Source organism: Hemiscyllium ocellatum, chromosome 9 (genome assembly GCF_020745735.1).
Source record: "Hemiscyllium ocellatum isolate sHemOce1 chromosome 9, sHemOce1.pat.X.cur, whole genome shotgun sequence".
Lineage (NCBI taxonomy): Eukaryota > Metazoa > Chordata > Chondrichthyes > Orectolobiformes > Hemiscylliidae > Hemiscyllium > Hemiscyllium ocellatum.
In genome coordinates, this window is record NC_083409.1 from 53,798,785 (window position 1) to 53,816,914 (window position 18,130).

Here is an 18,130-nt window from a genome sequence, read left to right on the forward strand (position 1 = left end):
CCTACACATCCCTGAACACTATGGGCAATTTAGCACGGCCAATTCACCTAACCTATATATCTTTGGATTGTAGGAGGAAACCGGAGCACCAAGAGGAAACCCGCGCAGACATGGGGAGAATGTGCAAACTCCACACAGACAGTCACCTGAAACAGGAATCAAACCCGGGTCCCTGTTGCTGTGAGGCAGCAGTGTTAACCACTGAGCCCACAAAATTGTTACTCTGTATCTCTCTACTAAAACTGCAGTCATCTACTCAGCATAGTGCAATGTTTATGGAGCCCTGATCAGGGAAAGATGCCCTCTTCTTACTGCATCTAAACTAAAGAGCACTTTTATATGCAAAGGAAAAAGTAGACACTAGTTTTGGCTTCAATTTTTTATGTTGCAATAATATACTTTATTCATAAAATATCTACAGTATATCACAAAACATTTGTGTATTACAGAAATTGTAATAAAATATGTTTTTCTTTTGGACATGTCATATTGTATGCCATCTCCTAGGTGGACAACTGTACTTCTTGGGAGCGAGTGGTTGCTGATGGCGATGACTGTATGGTGCCTTCTTCCAATGGCAATATGTGACATTTGCCATAAGCATTCAGTGACCAGCTTATTGCCTGAGAAGTACCATAAGTTACCAGCCCTACAGGACACTATGGCTGAAAGGCTTAGATAGTGGTCTTTCACCACCACGTTTTTGTGGGAGCTTTCCCAAGCTTCAGTGTGTCCATTAGCATGTAGTGCTGGACCTTCAAATGTACCATTCTGCAGCACTTAGTTGCAGTGTTTGATCAGCAAGTTTCCAACAGACCAAATAAGGTCTTTCACTGTGTTTATTGTCCTCAGATGCAGTTTCTGTTTTTCTCAGTATGCAGCTGTGGCAAGAGCAGTACAGCACTGAGAACTGGGTTCCAATAAACCTCAACGAAAACATCTATCTAGACCTTCTTTGCAAAACCTCATTTCATAGGGATGTATACCACAGTCCTTTCCCCAATACAGAAATCATGAGGGCAATGTGTAGAGGCACAGAGTGTCTGGGCACGCATAAATGTACTGACAAAAAAAGCCCTTCCCTCCACCCACCAGGCTGCATGTGGGCACTTGTTTGTAGGTTTCACTGAGGAGGTGTTCTACGAAATGGCTTTGACAGTCTGTATTGGAAACCATCCAACAGGATCAACTCGGTTTCCTGTAAGGCCTTGAGGCCATTATCTCCTGACCAGTGCCTGATGGACCGATGGTAAAGGTGTTTTTTTTCTGGAGAAGATAAGAACTCCAGTATAAAAATCAAGGCAAATTCTCCAGACAATACTTTGAGAACCACTGTTTGGGTGAACTGTTCAGGCCTGTTCTTAGAATTGAAAAAAGACCCCAAGGCACTATTTCTGAAGAAAAACGGGGGAGTTATCTCGGGTGTACTGGCCAATATTTATCTTTCAATCAACATCATAACAAAAAATAATTTCTGGTCATTATCACATTACAGTCTGTGGGAATTTGTAGCATGCAAATTAGCTGATTCATTTCCTACTTCACAACATTGACCAGACTTCAAAAGTGTAATTGACTGTAAAATACATCGGGTGGTCATGGAGCGTGCTATGTTTTTATCTTCCAGGAAAGCAGGCAGTACAAATGAATGCCAGGGCTGATTTTAATATTAAACAATGCACAAGAAACGTCGTTTTGGCAGCAATGAAGGAATGCCTGGATGCATGATCAGCAGGACTGATTTGTCAGATGTTTCAATGCGGACAGTCCGTTAAGGAAGGGGCTGAAAGCCGAACTTAAACCGTGCCAAAGTCTGTGACCGAAAGCACGTTGCTGCAATGTAACACAAGGGGGCAGTGTTTGCTACAAATGGATTGTGTGAGCCATCATCAACTACAAACCAGCAGCAAGTTCTTTCACTGCTCCGAACTTTCTGCCTTTTCAACTTTCTGAGTTTTATTTCACGACATTTCACACCGAGCGCGACTGAACTGGGGAGAAGGTCGAACAGCAGTTAATCCAGCTCTCCCTTTTTCACTGGTATTGCGCCTCTAAAGTGTGCACCAATTCGAGTTTTACTCACAAGGGAGAAGTTTCTGTAAAATAGTTTGAAAAAAGTATTGTGGGATATCAATCACAAATGTTAAAAGAAGTAGTATTTGATTTGTTCAGGTGTTTCTTGTCTACTTTTTGTTGGACATAGTGGAGTGGAGGTGATTTCGGATCTGTCCGGATCTATCTAGGCACAGTATGATCCCACAAACTCCCACGCCGCATTCCGAGCACGCACGCTACCTCATTCTCAGCAATTCCCTTGTGCACAATTCCAGGGTTCTGCCTGGTGCAGTGAGCGGTGTGGCTTCCTCATCCACCCCAATCCCGTACGACCTTGTGCAGCCTCTTAGGATTGTTCCGTCTTTGCAGCTTGTTTTTTCTCATCCTTCTGTTAACTCCAGAACCATCCTGCTCCTCATCGTCCTATTACCTTTATTCCGTGTTGCACTCCCCATGGAAGTTTCACCCAGTTTTGTGTACTCTTCATTCACTTTTCATTATTGTCCCCTGTTCCTTTCTTGATCCCTTTTGTTCTTTGACAACTGTTTTCATCGATCAATTCCTAGGATGGGTCTATGATCCATCATTCTGTGTTGGTCCCTACCAATGGTGGTGACTCCATTCTCCTTAATCCCTTTATTTGAAGATTCCTCACTGCTCTTCAATGTTGTCTGACCTCACGTGTACTGGGAATCTGTTGGAGAGGACAGGCTGGATTCATATGTCCTTCTCCTAGGTTGGTCCATTGTGGTTGTTGTCTTCTACAGCTTCAGGTGGACTTTATCTAAGACAGGATGGTGACCCTTACCTCCACAAGCACCTTGACAAGTCTGGACCATCTTCTTGGGATATCCTGTATCTACTACTGAAGCAAATGTAGTCAGTCTCATTCAGGGCGTAGCTGTCTATAAACATCTTTTGTGCACGTGTTCCAGTTTGAAGGAGGTATTTCCGATCCTGAGCCTACTGATACTACAAAAGGCCAGCAGCCATTCAGCATTTCCACTCAGCATGCTCACTAAGGCACGGTGCTCAGTCCTTACCTGCTGCCTTTTAACATAGCTGGTACAAGAAACAATAGCATTGTGCCTATCCAGCAGCAGGACTAAGATGCGACTGAAGAATGAGGTACAGGAGGAGAGCCCGAAGAACAACAAGACGCTGAGGATTGATGAGATATCAGCAGAGCTGTGAAACATGGCAGGATCACCATATTGACACAGCTCACAGACACATTGTACAAGATCTGGACTTTAGTGGATCTCCTGGATGAACAGAGGTCAGGAGTAATCACTAATCTGCCTGAGCAAGGAAACCTCACCAACTGCAACAACAGCTCTCAGCACCCGGCACAGTCTACATCACTGTGCTCCTATATGATTATAAGACATAGGAGTGGAAGTAAGGCCATTCGGCCCATCAAGTCCACTCCACTATTTAATCATGGCTGATGGGCATTTCAACTCCACTTAGCCGCACTCCCCCCATGGCTCTTAATTCCTTGCAAGGTCAACAATTTATCAGTCTCTGCCTTGAAGACAGTTAACATCCCAGCCTCCACTGCGCTTCATGGCAGTGAACTCCACAGGCTCACACTCACTGGCTGAAGAAATGTCTCCTCTTTTCAGTTCAAAATTGACCCCCTATTATTCTAAGGCTGTGCCCATGGGTCCTAGTCTCCCGCCTAATGGAAACGACTTCCCAGCATCCACCCTTTCTAAACCAGGCATTATCTTGTAAGTTTCTCTTAGATCTCCCCTCAACCTTCTAAACTCAAATGAATGCAATCCCAGGATCCTTGGCCATTCATCATTTGTTAGACCTGCCATTCCAGGGATCATCCATGTGAATCCCTGCTGGACATGCTCCAGTGCCAGTATGTCCTTCCTGAGGTGTGGGGTCCCAACATTGGACACAGTATTCTAAATGGGGCCTACCTAGAGCTTTATAAAATCTCAGAAGCATATCGCTGCTTTTATATTCCAACCCTTTTGAGATAAATGACAACATTACATTTGTTTTCTTAATCACGGACTCAACCTGCAAGTTAACCTTTAGAGAATCCTGAACTAGCACTCCCAGATCCTTTTGTACTTTGGCTTTATGAATTTTCTCACCATTTATAAAATAGTCCATGACCGCATTCGTTTTTTCATTTGCTCTACAGATTGGAAACCAAAGTAGATGGTCCCTTTGCTGAAGAACAAGCAGCTTTCTGGAGTGGGCAGGTCATGCTGTGAGCAGGGTTTTATGCTCAGAAACATCACACAGCAGAGCCAAGACTATCAGGAGCCACATAAATTCATAAATTTAATGATTTCAAGAAGCTTTTTGATAGTATCCATTGGCAGTCACACTGGTATATCACAAGACAATCAAACACTCGGGAGCACTCCATTAACACCTCCAATGCCTTATATAGTGACTCCAGTTGCATCAGCACTGGCACGATAGGCTCCCTCTACATCATCTCTGGAGTACAGCAAGACTGCACATTGTATGCAATCCTCCCCTTCAAGGGGCGGCACAGTGGCTCAACGGTTAGCACTGGTGCCTTTCAGCTCTAGGGACCCGGGTTCGATTCCAACCTCTGGAGACTGTCTGTGTGGAGTTTGCACATTTCCCATGTGTCTGCGTGGGGTTTCTTCTCACAGTCCAAAGATGTGCAGGTTAGGTGGATTGGCCATGCTAAATTGCCCAGAGTGTCCAGGGATGTGTAGGTTAGCTGAATTAGCCATGGGAAATAGCAGGGTTACAGGAATAGGGGGTCTGGGTGGAATGATCTTCAGAGGATCGATATGGACTCAATGGGCTGAATGGTCTACTTCTACACTGTAGGGATTGTTATTGATTTGACAGACAATATGGATGGTGGTGAGCAGTGTCAAGGCTGATTGAATGAGGGTGATTGGATGGTGACAAGCTTCCACCACACCCCATTACCATCAGACAACGAAAACCCTTAGGGTGTCGATCACCTCCCCTCCTCAGGGAGGATACTGTCCAGATTGATCCCCTCCCCCACTCACCTATTGTACTCTATGTTACTTTCTCCCCACCACCACCCTCCTCTCACTTATCTCTCCACACTTCTGGCTCACTGCCTTTATTCCTGATGAAGGGCTTTTGCCCGAAACGTCGATTTCGCTGCTCCTCGGATGCTGCCTGAACTGCTGTGCTCTTCCAGCACCACTAATCCAGAATCGGGTTTCCAGCATCTGCAGTCATTGTTTTTACCTAGATTGATACAAATACAAGGTTTGACAAAGTAGCATCAGTCTCCCAGTGACTCCACAGGGTGAGGGTTCCTAAAAACATCAACATGGTCTCAAAGCCGTGACACTCCAAATCCATTGGAATACTAACTACAGTCTCCATCACTAAGGCATTGAAGAAAACACTAAAGGTGCTGCATGGGTGAGAGTCTCCCAACAGCATTACCAGTACATGATCCTGAGCAAAGATTACTGATGAAGGAGTGCTATAGAGGGCTGGTCAGAGGCACTGGCAGGATGTCCTGACAAAGAGATGGCTGACGCTGGCAGGATGTGTACCTTGCCTCCTGGACCAGAGTGGTAGTGGGATGGACCCTATCACACCGGAAAAGAAGATGAACCTTCCAAAGAAAACCTGGTGCAAGGCATTCAAGGGAGATCCTCAAGAACAGAACACCACTTGGAATGCAGCAAAAGAGATTGCAATGGACTGAGAGTTGATGGCAGAATCTTACTATCCATTGTCATGTACACAGCCAGAGGAACAAAATTCTGTGTAAAAACTGTGAACTTGAATAATACAGATTATTTATTCAATAAAAGATGAAAACAAGGTGTTGATGAAAGTGCTGTCTGGTTCAAAAAGATGTTCTCAATTACTGTAAAGATCAGAAACCATAACAAGGATGTGGTACTTTTTGTATGATAGAGACTAAAATAGGTCACGTTTTTAGGTCAGACAGTGTGGGAGACTCTCAGACTGATTGATAATACATCTCAAATCAGAAAGGATTTTATGGAAATGACAAACACTGTCTGCTTTCTTAGCTATCTACAGTATATAGATCTTGTGAATAAACTGCATTATAGATCCCAGTTGTGATCCTGTCTGTCAAGATACAAACAATGAGATACTTATTATTTTCCACATGTGCAGATGGCAAAATTAACATTTGTTTAATATTGAAAACAGTGCAAAAAAAAACCAAGGTCTGCTGCAGGTAAGAAGGCTAAATGTGATTAAACTAACTCATTTTATGAAGGCTACAGTTATAGAGTGTCATTCAGTATCACTCGTCTGGACATCACACACAATGAACAATAAATTGGTCTGAATTTGGAATTATTTCTGTTTCCAGTCTTAAAAAGAGGTGGAAGGCTGGTGCCACAATGCTTCTTTTCCTAAATCATGTGTGAAGACAGAAACGAACACTTTCTGGATGAATTTTCAGAGTGGTAATTCTCTTGGAGTATTTTAAAGCCATTTTGCTCTTGGAGAGAGCCATTCTCTTTATTTAGTTGAAGGCTACTCATTCAGGCTTACACGTATGCATTCTCACACACATTTAAACTTCAAAGAATATTCTCTCGTAAGTGAACACACACACACATTCACTCGATACACTCACACGTCGGCCTGAATTTTTACACATTGTCTGCACTTTTGGTGAAAACGCTAGCAGAAGCCTGAATTTGAAAGTCTCATACCAAACCCAGCCTCTACCATTTTTATTGGTGGGGGGTGGGGTGCGGAGAGAGCAAAGAAAATAAGGCACCCACTGAGTGGTCGTTTTGAAAGACAATTCCTAGGAGTTACATAAAGGGAAGGGATTAAGTGAACTGCTTGTCTTTGTAAGAGATTAGCGAGAGAAATTTCGTTTTTTTTCGACAGCAACCTCATCAATTATTTTATTTTGGTTCCTGGTTTGCCCATGGGGAACACTGAGTGAGTGAGTTGTACAACAGAGTAATGACAATGAGTCGAGTCATAGGCATAAGTTGGCATGGGGGCTGGACAGGGCCGTTTCAATGAGAAGTGGGTATGTGTACGCAGTGGGGGTCTGAAAGGTCAAATATCACAGGTTAGTTTTCATGAGTCATGTGTTTATTTTTTTGTTTCGTATATTTCTTTTTTTTTACCAAGAACCAGACAGAGTAGGGACACAAAGACTAGCGTCCGCTCTTGTTAAGAGTCGAACCCGCAGGGATGTGGGATGGGGGAGGGGAGTGAAATTCCAGCCCATTCTTCCTCGTGTGGCCTCACGCGTTCCCAGGATCTTTACCTGACTCAGCGTCTCCCTCACCCCAGAGACCCCCGCCCCCCCCCCCCTCTGCTCACGTATACAGACCCGCCTCTTTCACGTAGCATGGCCTGATTCCGGCCACGCAAAACACGCAGCTTGTCAAAACAACATTGCGTAAGGGCAGACTGGGATAGCAGCCAGGAATGTGATTGGGAGCAGGAACCACTGCGATCCACCGCCGCAGCCCAGGCAATTTTAGCGGCTCATTACCAAAAAAAAAGTGGACCATTCCAGATGCCAGTTGTTACAACTTGGCGGCAGATTTTCAGGGACGTTTGAGGGGAGCCAACATTTCGATTTTGAAAACACTCGGATCAATCCAAGTCTGGATTGTCCTTTATCGTTTTGATTTTAACTGCTGTGTGTTTGCAGCATTTAAAAATCATTTCAGGTCACCAGATAGCCCCTTCTTGTATGCATTAGTTGGAAGAATTAATTACACGATACAGTCCAAAGGCTGGGGGACTTCTTGCAGCTCCTCAATGGAATGACTAGTCTGAAACAATGTGCCAGGTGCTCCCGTGTTAGGAGTAGCGCCGCACTGTACTGAAGTTGTTGTTTTGTCGGGATTCCGCGGTGCTCTCATTTACCCGGGAATTTCAAAGTTCCCATTGCGCCGCTGGGATCCTCCTCAGGAACACGAACAGGTGTAGGCCGTTCGGCCCCTCCAGCCTGCTCCACCATTTAGTCGGATCAGGGCTGGTCTGACATCCCTCATGTCCGCTCTCCTGCCCTTTCCCCTTAACTGACCCAAGAGGAACTGATTTCAGTGCCAAACCCTGTGTTAAATATTCACCGCTTACTCAAATATTTACCCTGGAGATGATACACTGTTTAGTCCCTCGTGTAGCTCAGTGATTAACAATGTAGCTCAACTCACCTGCAAATCCAAACACTTCCCCAATCTCCAGGAATCCTCCCCACTTCCTTTCCCACCCTCACTAACACACTTGCTCCCCTCACAACCCCCGACCTAACCACTCCTGACTTGACAACCTTTCTATTCGGCTGTACCCCCAATTGAATCTGACTACTGCTACTCACCTGACTTACTGGTACCACCCCATCGATGCATATGTTTACTCACCCACTCCTTTTCACCCACTCACCCACTCACAATTTCACTCACACTTTCCCCTGAAAGACTTGAATCCTTTAACTGTAAGGCTGAATACAACCGCTAATGGGAAAAAAAATCTCCTGTATGTCCCGGGGTCTGCACCAGTGCTTCATTGTCAGAGCTGGGATTGGAACATCTGACTGAAAGTGAATGAAAAGCTGAGTTTACGGTGACCTCTGCCAGCAACAGGGATTCGTTCAGAAACCCAACTGATCAGGAAATCTAGCTTGTTGTGACTTGGCCCATGGCTGCATTGTCACAGTGAATATGGCATCCGAGGATATGTATTCAGTGAACAAATAATTCCTAGCTCTTTACAAATATCTTAAGAAATAACTTATCTTTCTTTTAAAAACATAAATCATGTCCCGATTAATATAACTGTGCCAATCGTAAACTTTTTAAAACATCTAAACTGCAGGATATTAACAGTTAAATTTGATAAATAAATCGGACACCAGGCTTTTAGGGACTGGCTTATTTTCCAAAAATGTTCATTGTATCACTTAGGTGCTAAGTTGTTGAGCTGTCTCAGGGTTCCCGATCTTTTAGCAATTGTGCCTCTAAGGCTTCTGTTGTGTCACTTATAGAATCATAGAGATGTACATTCCAACAACGAAAAGAGCACTACAGTAACCTGTGTTCTGTTCAATCAATAAGTCATTCCGAAAGGCTAGCTTTGAATCCACCTATAGAGAGGTTAAGGAATTTTCTAAACAGTAGGGCTTTGAAACCATCGCCTCATCACAATATCCAAACGGACACAGTCTTGTGGAAGACAGGCTGAGAAACAACGAAGACCCAAAGCTTGCCTTATTGCCACTCTCACAAGCCCTGCTCAAGGCTGACATGATATTACCTGGAGAGGACGTCAAGTTAGCCAAGAAGATAGTTCTGAAAATGCGTTGCTGGAAAAGCGCAGCAGGTCAGGCAGCATCCAAGGAGCAGGAGAATCGACGTTTCAGGCATGAGCCCTTCATCAGGAAGATTCCTGAAGAAGGGTCATGTCCGAAACGTCGATTCTCCTGCTCCTTGGATGCTGCCTGACCTGCTGCGCTTTTCCAGCAACACATTTTCAGCTCTGATCTCCAGCATCTGCCGTCCTCACTTTCTCCGAGAAGATAGTTGGTCCAATTGTAAGCAACAAATTGATGAAAAATGAGAACACATTGAAACTATCAGTGTTCCCCAGTGAGAGGGTTAACATCCTGAGCAGACCAACGGCCAGAATGAATGATGATTTATTGTCGAGTACAAATTGACAATGAACAACACAGTAAAATACAAGGAACAGCTTCAACAGTCACCGCATTCTGGCATCATTTGAATATACTAAAATGAGAGGTGAAATTCCGCTGGATGTTTTCCTTAGTTAATATCATAGCACAAATGATGACTTGACCGTACTGTTGAAAGTTGTTTCTTTCTTTCAAATTTCATTGGCGGTATCAGAGCAGATACCTTCAATTTATTGTCAACAAAATCAAAACAGTTGAGCAAGAGTTATCCATTGATGATAGGAATGAAAAACTAGATTTCAGAAGCCTCACATTATTTGCTTACAATTTACACACACGCTAGATTTACCTTCCCAACATAAATGAAGTAAACAGCAAACCACTTTTAGGATTCTCCCCGATCATTACCGAGTAAAACATTACGGACCGTGAGAAGTTTGAAACAAAAACAGAAAAACAATTGTAAAGGGGTTCAAATTGAAATTCTCCTCTCCTCTACTCTGACGATAGCTTGTGTGTTTCCCAGTTTCGACAATGTTTTATTGTGAACAAGGTAATCGAGTGCACAAGGAAGGAATTCGTGTTAAAACCATACACAGTCCTGTAAAACGCCAGAGACCCCAGCAGGAACAGCATGTCAGACATTGGAGACCACACATTGGGACGTCTATAGAGATAGTCCAGAAGAGATTTATAAGAATTGCAACGGGGATAAGGGACTTCTCTAAAGGGACGTGGGAGAATGGAGAAACTGGAATTGCTTTTTGGGAGACTAAAGGGACTTTGGTAGAGTTCTTTAAAGTCACAATAGGTTTATAGAGTGAATAGGGAGAAATTGTTTTTGGCGCTGGATTACTGGGTTTGAAGTTGGCAGGGGAGCACAGGAGGGAAACGTTTTCTTAACCATGAGTGGTGTCAAATTCAATAATAACTTTACAAACCAGCATTGGAGAGGTACGGGAGGAGGCAGTGAGAAATAGACGGGGGCTGAGATGAAGGGGGAAGTCGGGCTGAGGACCGGAGCTGGAAGACGTCACTGTGTGACTCATCCGTGAGCAAGAGCAGTGTTTAAAAAGTCCGAGGGTAGCGCTGGGGAGCAGATTGAGAACTAGCTTCGAACTGAAAGCGACGATGTTTGGAAAAGCCGGCGCAACGAACCCACGGGGAATGCTATTGTTACTGGTCGCCGCGATGCTCCCTCTTCACCAGGCAGGTAAGCAGAAAGCTGGCGTTAGGGAGGGCTCGGATAGCCACTGGCTGTGGTGAGCCCTCAGACTACAGTGTGGGCTTTCACAGCGCAGTCAGCTCCAGAAAACTGAAACAAACTGCAATTTCCTGCTCTGAGTAGGATTCAGGTTTCGGATCTGTAGGTTACTGAACAGGGGCTGGCTATACAAGTGTATAAAGTACAGTGACGCTAATGGTAACCGTCTCCAACACCAGGTTATAGTCCAACGGGTTTATTTGAAGGACTGTCTTGCGAAGCGCCCCTCCTTCATCAGGTGGTTTTTAACTTTGTCCACCCCAGTCCAACAGCGACATCTCTAAATCGGAGCAACGCTTCGAAAGCTAGTGCTTCCAATTAAACCTGTTGGACTATATTCTGGATTAGTGGTGCTGGAAGAGCACAGCAGTTCAGGCAGCATCCAACGAGCAGCGAAATCGACGTTTCGGGCAAAAGCCCTTCATCAGGAATAAAGGCAGTGAGCCTGAAGCGTGGAGAGATAAGCTAGGGGGATGGGGACCTTAACCTGACGTTGTGTGCTTTTTAACTTTGTACACCCCAGTCCAACACCGGCATCTCTAAATCATGTATCCAACTGAATATCAACTCGGCTGGGAGGGATTTTACGCCGTGTTGCTGGATCAAGGTGAGAAACACAGGGTTGTACATTGATCTGAGAGCTTGACCTTTTTGTGTTTTTCTCACAGCGGACTCTTGCTGCTCCAACCCCTGCGCGAACCGGGGAGTTTGTACTGCGGTCGGTTCCGGCAGCTATGAATGTGACTGCACTCGCACTGGATTTTACGGGGAAAACTGCACCACACGTAAGTCGTGCGATTGACTGACAATCTGTCTGCCGTGCGCGCTCAGTGTTCACCCTTCTGATAATCTGAACCCTCATCTCAATGCCATGTCCTCTGCCCCAACAGCCGAGTTCTGGACCTGGGTGAAACTGAGCCTGAAACCGACTCCTAACACAGTCCATCACATCCTAACCCACTATCCAGGAATTTGGAATCTAGTCAACCAGATCCCTTTCTTAAGGGACAGGATTATGCGTTACGTCTTAACGTGTAAGTGAGATAAAGCCACGTCCATGACTTTTATTTCGATTTTTTTTGCAATCATTCTGAAATCAACATGGCAGTATTAAATGAGCAGAGGTGGATGTAAATACTATTAGGCTCCCCTTTTAATGAAAAATAACCTTTCGTTTAAGGGACCTGGGCATCATTGACTAGGTCAGCATTTTGTCCATCTCTAATTGCTCTTGAGAAGGTGACAGTGAGCTTTGCAGTTCATTAGGGGTTGGGGGTCAGAGAGTCAGTTCTGCAAAGTTGCAAAAGGAATTCCTGAAATAGAATACAATAAGGTTGTCATTGGGCACTATGTACTGAAAGCATGGTAACTGCACTTATGAAAGTTGGGATAGTTAATATTGCTCGCAAAATAAAATTATGTATGAATCTACAAGATGTGGCGAATGGATGGGAAGTGATCAGGTTAGGTGGATTGCTACACAGAGTGGGGATAGGATTTTTAACCTTGTGGTTAATTAGATCAAGTGCTTTTAATAATTCCACATTATTAAGGACAGCATATCTATTGTTGGGAGTTGAATGGGGCAAGTAGGGCCTGATTATGAAAATAATTCTCCTCTCCACAAACAGCCAGATCTCATTTGATCGACAGTCCTCCTACCTACAATTCAAAGTATGCATACAAGAGCTGGGAAGCCTACGCCAATATCTCCTTCTACACCAGAAGTCTTCCTCCAACTCCTGAAGATTGTCCAACACCAATGGGAGTAGTTGGTGAGTTAACAGCACAAGTACACATTACTGACCTACTAGAGGGGTTATACAGTCTACACCTGTTTCCTCTCAGATGCTGTACATGAGGCTTGAAAGTAAATAAAGTGTTTCTTATTGAATTTGTGTCCATTTGGGTGAAAAATGTTGTCCAGGATGGTGCTATCTCCATCCATGTTTCTTCTATTGAGCAAAAGACATTAATGTTATTGCTGTTACTGACACTTCTTAAAAGGTTTGTTATTCAAATACAATCGATTCCCCTCAGGATTGGGGTGGGATGGCACCACTTCAACAGAACTAATTTTAAAGATATCTCACTCTTCTCTCTCACAGGAAAGAAAACACTGCCCGATCCCAAGTATTTAGCAGAACGATTCCTGATGAGGAAGAAATTTGTACCTGATCCACAAAAGACCAATATGATGTTTGCCTTTTTTGCTCAGCATTTCACCCACCAGTTTTTTAAAACTGACCAGAGCCGAGGCCCTGAATTTACAAAAGGTTTAGGACATGGTGTAAGTAGAAATCATTTATATGGCCTCAGCAATAATTCACAAATATTGAACATAAAAAAGATTAATCATTATGCTTATCATAAATCAATTCATATCAAAAATATTTATAATTCCAACAGTACTTTTAAAATTATGGTGAATTTATATTTTATATTCTTTGCATTTTGCAGGTTGACCTGAGCCATATCTATGGAGAAACTTTGGATCGACAGCACAAATTAAGACTATTTACAGATGGAAAACTTAAATATCAGGTAGATGTTTAAACAGAATTTGTTATCATGTATTAAAAGAGGCAGTAATATTTGCATGTTCCATGTCCAAGTGCCTTTGATTTGTTTGGCAGTGTTTGTATGAAGCTTCCTTGGAATGATCTAATCCACAAACATTTCTTGTAGGTTCATAATGGAGAGGTTTATCCTCCCACTGTTAAGGATACAGAAGTAGAGATGACTTACCCTCCCCATATCCCAGACCACTTGCGGTTTGCTGTGGGCCAAGAATTCTTTGGCCTGGTTCCAGGGTTGATGATGTATGCAACTATCTGGCTGCGGGAACACAACCGAGTTTGTGATGTGTTGAAAGTGGAGCACCCTGACTGGGATGATGAACGGCTTTTTCAGACAACCAGACTTATATTGATAGGTGAGTGGATCCAGCATGTTCAGCTGCTTTCTAAAATACCTCCCTGATCCTTTGGATCAACCCATATTAAGATGTAGAGCAGCATGCTGGCATAAAATACAAAAACAGCATATTTTTAGAACTTCACAGTTTTAAAGTGAAGTTTGAATAAATATATTTTGGCATTGAAACCTTCCGAATTAAAATAAATCCTTAAATTATATTATTAATGTTAACAGGGGAGACGATCAAAATTGTAATTGAAGATTATGTGCAACATCTGAGTGGTTATCACTTCAAGCTGAAATTTGATCCAGAGCTGCTCTTTAACCAACAATTCCAATACAGTAATCGGATTGCATCGGAGTTCAATACCCTCTATCACTGGCATCCCCTGATGCCTGATTCCTTCAACATCCAGCACAGAGATTACAATTACCGTGAATTCCTCTTCAATAACTCTGTGCTGCTCGAACACGGCATCTCCAACATGGTGGCTTCATTCACCAGGCAGATTGCAGGCAGGGTAAGAATCAGCTCATCTTCAGTCTATTACATCTTGATGTAAAACCAGCAAGTCATTTCGGCTGCAACAATGGAGGCAATATTAACACTTAAACTGTTGTGTCAAATGTGTACACTCCATGTCATAGTCCTTATGTTGCAGTTAATGCTGGCTTTGTTTCACCTTCCATTTCCTTAATTCGGCAACTATAGAAACTTCATTAAATACAGCTTTGATTATTCACTGCTTATTTGGCAGTGGAACTTGGATTCCTTGAAAGCTTTAAAGTTAATAATACTGCTTTTCCTACAGGTTGCTGGAGGTAGAAATATAAATGCAGCATTGATTAAAGTGGCTATCTCTACCATTGAACACACACGGCAGATGCGTTACAAGTCTCTGAACGAATATAGGAAACACTTCTTAATGAAGCCTTATGAATCTTTTGAAGAGCTTACAGGTACAGTTTTCATCCAAAAGTAGTAATTAAATAATATTTGATACAATTTAAGTGTAAATGAAAAAGGTGAGGGTCCGTCAGCAGGCTATTCTTTAATTCTATATTCTCAGGCTCAAATTCAGCTTGAAAGCTTCTTTTCTGATACCTTTCTATTGGCAGTGCAATTACCCATTTCCAAACAAACATTATCTTTAATATGTGACTGTCGTACAGCATTAATTAGCACTAAACTTGTAGGTCAGTTCAAGATGAGTAGTATAGGAAACAGTTACATTGTGATACAGCACTGATACTGAAACAAAATGTAGGCGGGAGGGAACGAGTCATTTTACCAAGATTTATTTGTGGGTAAATACAACACTGAAACTTAATACTTTCAAGCTTTCTCTTATAAATTTTTCCGTTTGGAAATCATCTACTTAGGGATTAGAATGTCCCATTTATTTGAGGAATAGGATGCATCACCAGGTTGACAATAGTCATTAGTGTCTCCTTGTTGATGACATTAAAGTTCTGACACCTGAGTATGTGGACCTTCCTCCAAAACCACCATGATAAAGATTACCACTTGATACTGAGAATGTATGGTACCTTTTTCATTTTTTAAAAATAGTAATTACACTACAATATCTTCTTTACGTTACAGGAGAGAATGAGATGGCAGCTGAGCTGAGAGAACTTTATGGAGATATTGATGCTGTAGAGTTGTATCCTGGTCTGATGATAGAAAAACCAAGACCTGGAGCCATCTTCGGGGAATCTATGGTCGAGATGGGCGCCCCATTCTCTTTGAAAGGTTTAATGGGAAACATCATTTGCTCTCCTGCATATTGGAAACCCAGCACCTTCGGTGGAAAAGTTGGTTTTGACATTGTGAATACTGCAACACTCAGCAGTTTGGTCTGCAATAATTTGAAAGGACCATGCCCAGTGGTTTCGTTTAGTGTTCCTGAATCTACACCCAACAAGCAAGGCTCTGTCAGCTCCAAATCCTCCAGTTCCAATTTGGACAATGTTAATCCACAGGGGCATGCCCTGTTGAAAGAGCAATCAACAGAACTTTAAATGTTTTTTTTGTTGGATGATTCTACTGTAATAGACACCAGGATAATAATACAGCTGCTACAATTGGTTTGGGTGAGGGGTAGGGCTAAAATCAATTAGGGTTCATATTTCTGCTCACACTCTAGTGACCCCAGCTAGAATGCAGATGTGCAGATGTTGGTGATGGCAGGATCAGATTTGGCTATGACACTCCTACTAACCCCACACCTCTACCCAAAAAAGGCACTCATCAATGTGCAGTTTTGGCCTTTCCTGATTAATTAGTGATCTCAACGATGCAACAAAAACAGAAATTGCTGGAAAAGCTCAGCAGGTCTGGTTGCATCTGTGGAGAGAAATCAGAATTAATGTCTCGAGTCGAGTAACCTTTCGTCAGAACATTGGTGTAATGGTGCAATGCCAGAAGATAACCTAGCTCCATGAAAGAAGAAAGAAACTAGCAAAATATGATTGGCCTCAAATTATTTTTACCATCTTATCCATCCAACAAACCATGGATAAATTGCCCATTAATCCGATTCTGTATGTTATTCACAGAATGAATGATGTAACGTCAATACTTGGCTGATGCTGGAAAGGTTGTATTGGCTCCCATCTTTAGTTGCCCTGAGAAGCAAATTGGATCTCTTCTTAGGATCCTTTATTCAGTGCAACCTGAAGAAATGTTTTATATAAATACTCTGATTTTAAAGTGAGAAAAAAACAATGGCAAATAGTTCTTCATCCCCCTATCTTCACTACTGAAGCTGAATACTCTTCAGTTCAGCAACCACATGCACATTGAACTATTTGATCATCTCACCATTTAATTCTTCACATGGCCTTTAGCTGTGGTCCTGACTCACAATTTGGATTCGTTTTCCTGTTAACCTCTAGCTACAAATAGATAGAATGGCACTGTAAATATCCTTAACATCTTTGTTCAATGTTAGTCAACATCAACCAAAGTTTGTATACCTAAGAACTATTCAGTGATTTTTGGTGAAAGTGCACATGTGTGCATATCTGGTGAGAGTGACATCAACTTTGGACTTGATTGTCCTTCATTGTTAGATGTCTCACAACATTGACTATTTAAGCTTATACATGGGTCCACTGACTGCAGTGGAACGCTGCTTTGGCATGACTCACCAATCTCAACACAAAATGGGTGGAAATGGAAATCTGATGATCTTTACATGGCTTCAACAACTTCCTGTATTTATTATTTATTTTAACTTTAATATTTATTATCTAACATTAGTAATTATTATCTGAACTGTACTTATTTATGGGGGAACAAACAAATTTTGTATAAAATATTATTTTTTGATACAAAGCTCAGGAACTTTCTTGCTTTCTGAAGTTTATATATTATTAAAGTGGTTGGAATTTGCACAACAGAACTTTCAACTTGAATGTTTTAGCCCTGGAAAGGCAAAATCACTGCATTTTCTGACTAGTAGGGTTTTATTTTGGTAGGTTGATTCTTATATTGTATATTGATTTTTGGCCTTATTTAATTTATAGAGCACAGGTTTAGTCAATGTGCCTAGATTGTAAGATGCGTACGTCTTTTTATGTAAAATGTTCACTGCTGTGCAGTAATTTTCTGATCAGAAAATACATCGTAGTGCCACACAACAACAATATTTTTCCTGTTTACATAATTATTCACCCTTAGAAGCAGTAACAGGAATAGAAAATAAATGAATGTTAGCAATAAGATAAGAAATTGTTCAGAGCTTGATTCTGGGAATGATGCACTGTTTGCTCTGCCAGCTCATTTGATTATTGCAAGCTACTGTAAAGCATTACTGTTACATGTTAGAATATTTCCAATTGTTGCAATTTGTTTTGTAAAACAAAAGTCCTGTTGACAGGCTGCACTTTATAAATATGTGTTTTCTTTTGTACAAACAAAAATGAAATGAATGTCAAATAAAAAAAATTAAAACAATGACATGATTTCAATGTGCTTTTAAGTAATTCAATCTTACTTTCTAGTTTGACCAGTAGAAAACAAGGAGCAGCATGGCTTTGTCTGAAGAATGGCACCAGCAAGTGATAAGGAGGACTAGTTGAAACTAATTGATTGTCAAATGGAAGTGGGATGCTCTCAGTAAATCAACTATCCTCTTACGTTTCAGTAGAAGAAGAGTTAGTGGCAGAGGACTAACATGCAGTGAATGCTGTTCCTATACAGAAAGGGGAGGTTGAATAATACCTGG

General features: G+C 42.2%; 1 protein-coding gene across 1 annotated transcript; it reads left to right on the top strand.

Moving 5' to 3' along the window:
- Positions 1-10,804: 10,804 nt before the first annotated feature.
- LOC132819043 (prostaglandin G/H synthase 2-like) lies at positions 10,805-17,859 on the top strand. The gene is made up of 10 exons (XM_060830323.1): positions 10,805-10,925; positions 11,645-11,761; positions 11,867-12,010; positions 12,608-12,751; positions 13,085-13,266; positions 13,437-13,520; positions 13,665-13,911; positions 14,130-14,416; positions 14,708-14,855; positions 15,502-17,859. The coding sequence occupies exons 1-10, from the start codon at positions 10,844-10,846 to the stop codon at positions 15,918-15,920; spliced, it is 1,854 nt and encodes a 617-aa protein (XP_060686306.1). The 5' UTR covers positions 10,805-10,843; the 3' UTR covers positions 15,921-17,859.
- Positions 17,860-18,130: the final 271 nt, after the last annotated feature.

Excerpts from the sequence above, each read along its gene's own strand:
- LOC132819043 (XM_060830323.1), top strand. The coding sequence starts at position 10,844 with ATGTTTGGAAAAGCCGGCGCAACGAACCCACGGGGAATGCTATTGTTA. Across the intron at positions 12,011-12,607 it reads TATGCGTTACGTCTTAACGT|CCAGATCTCATTTGATCGAC; the intron begins GTAAGTGAGATA and ends CTCCACAAACAG. Across the intron at positions 14,856-15,501 it reads ATCTTTTGAAGAGCTTACAG|GAGAGAATGAGATGGCAGCT; the intron begins GTACAGTTTTCA and ends TTTACGTTACAG.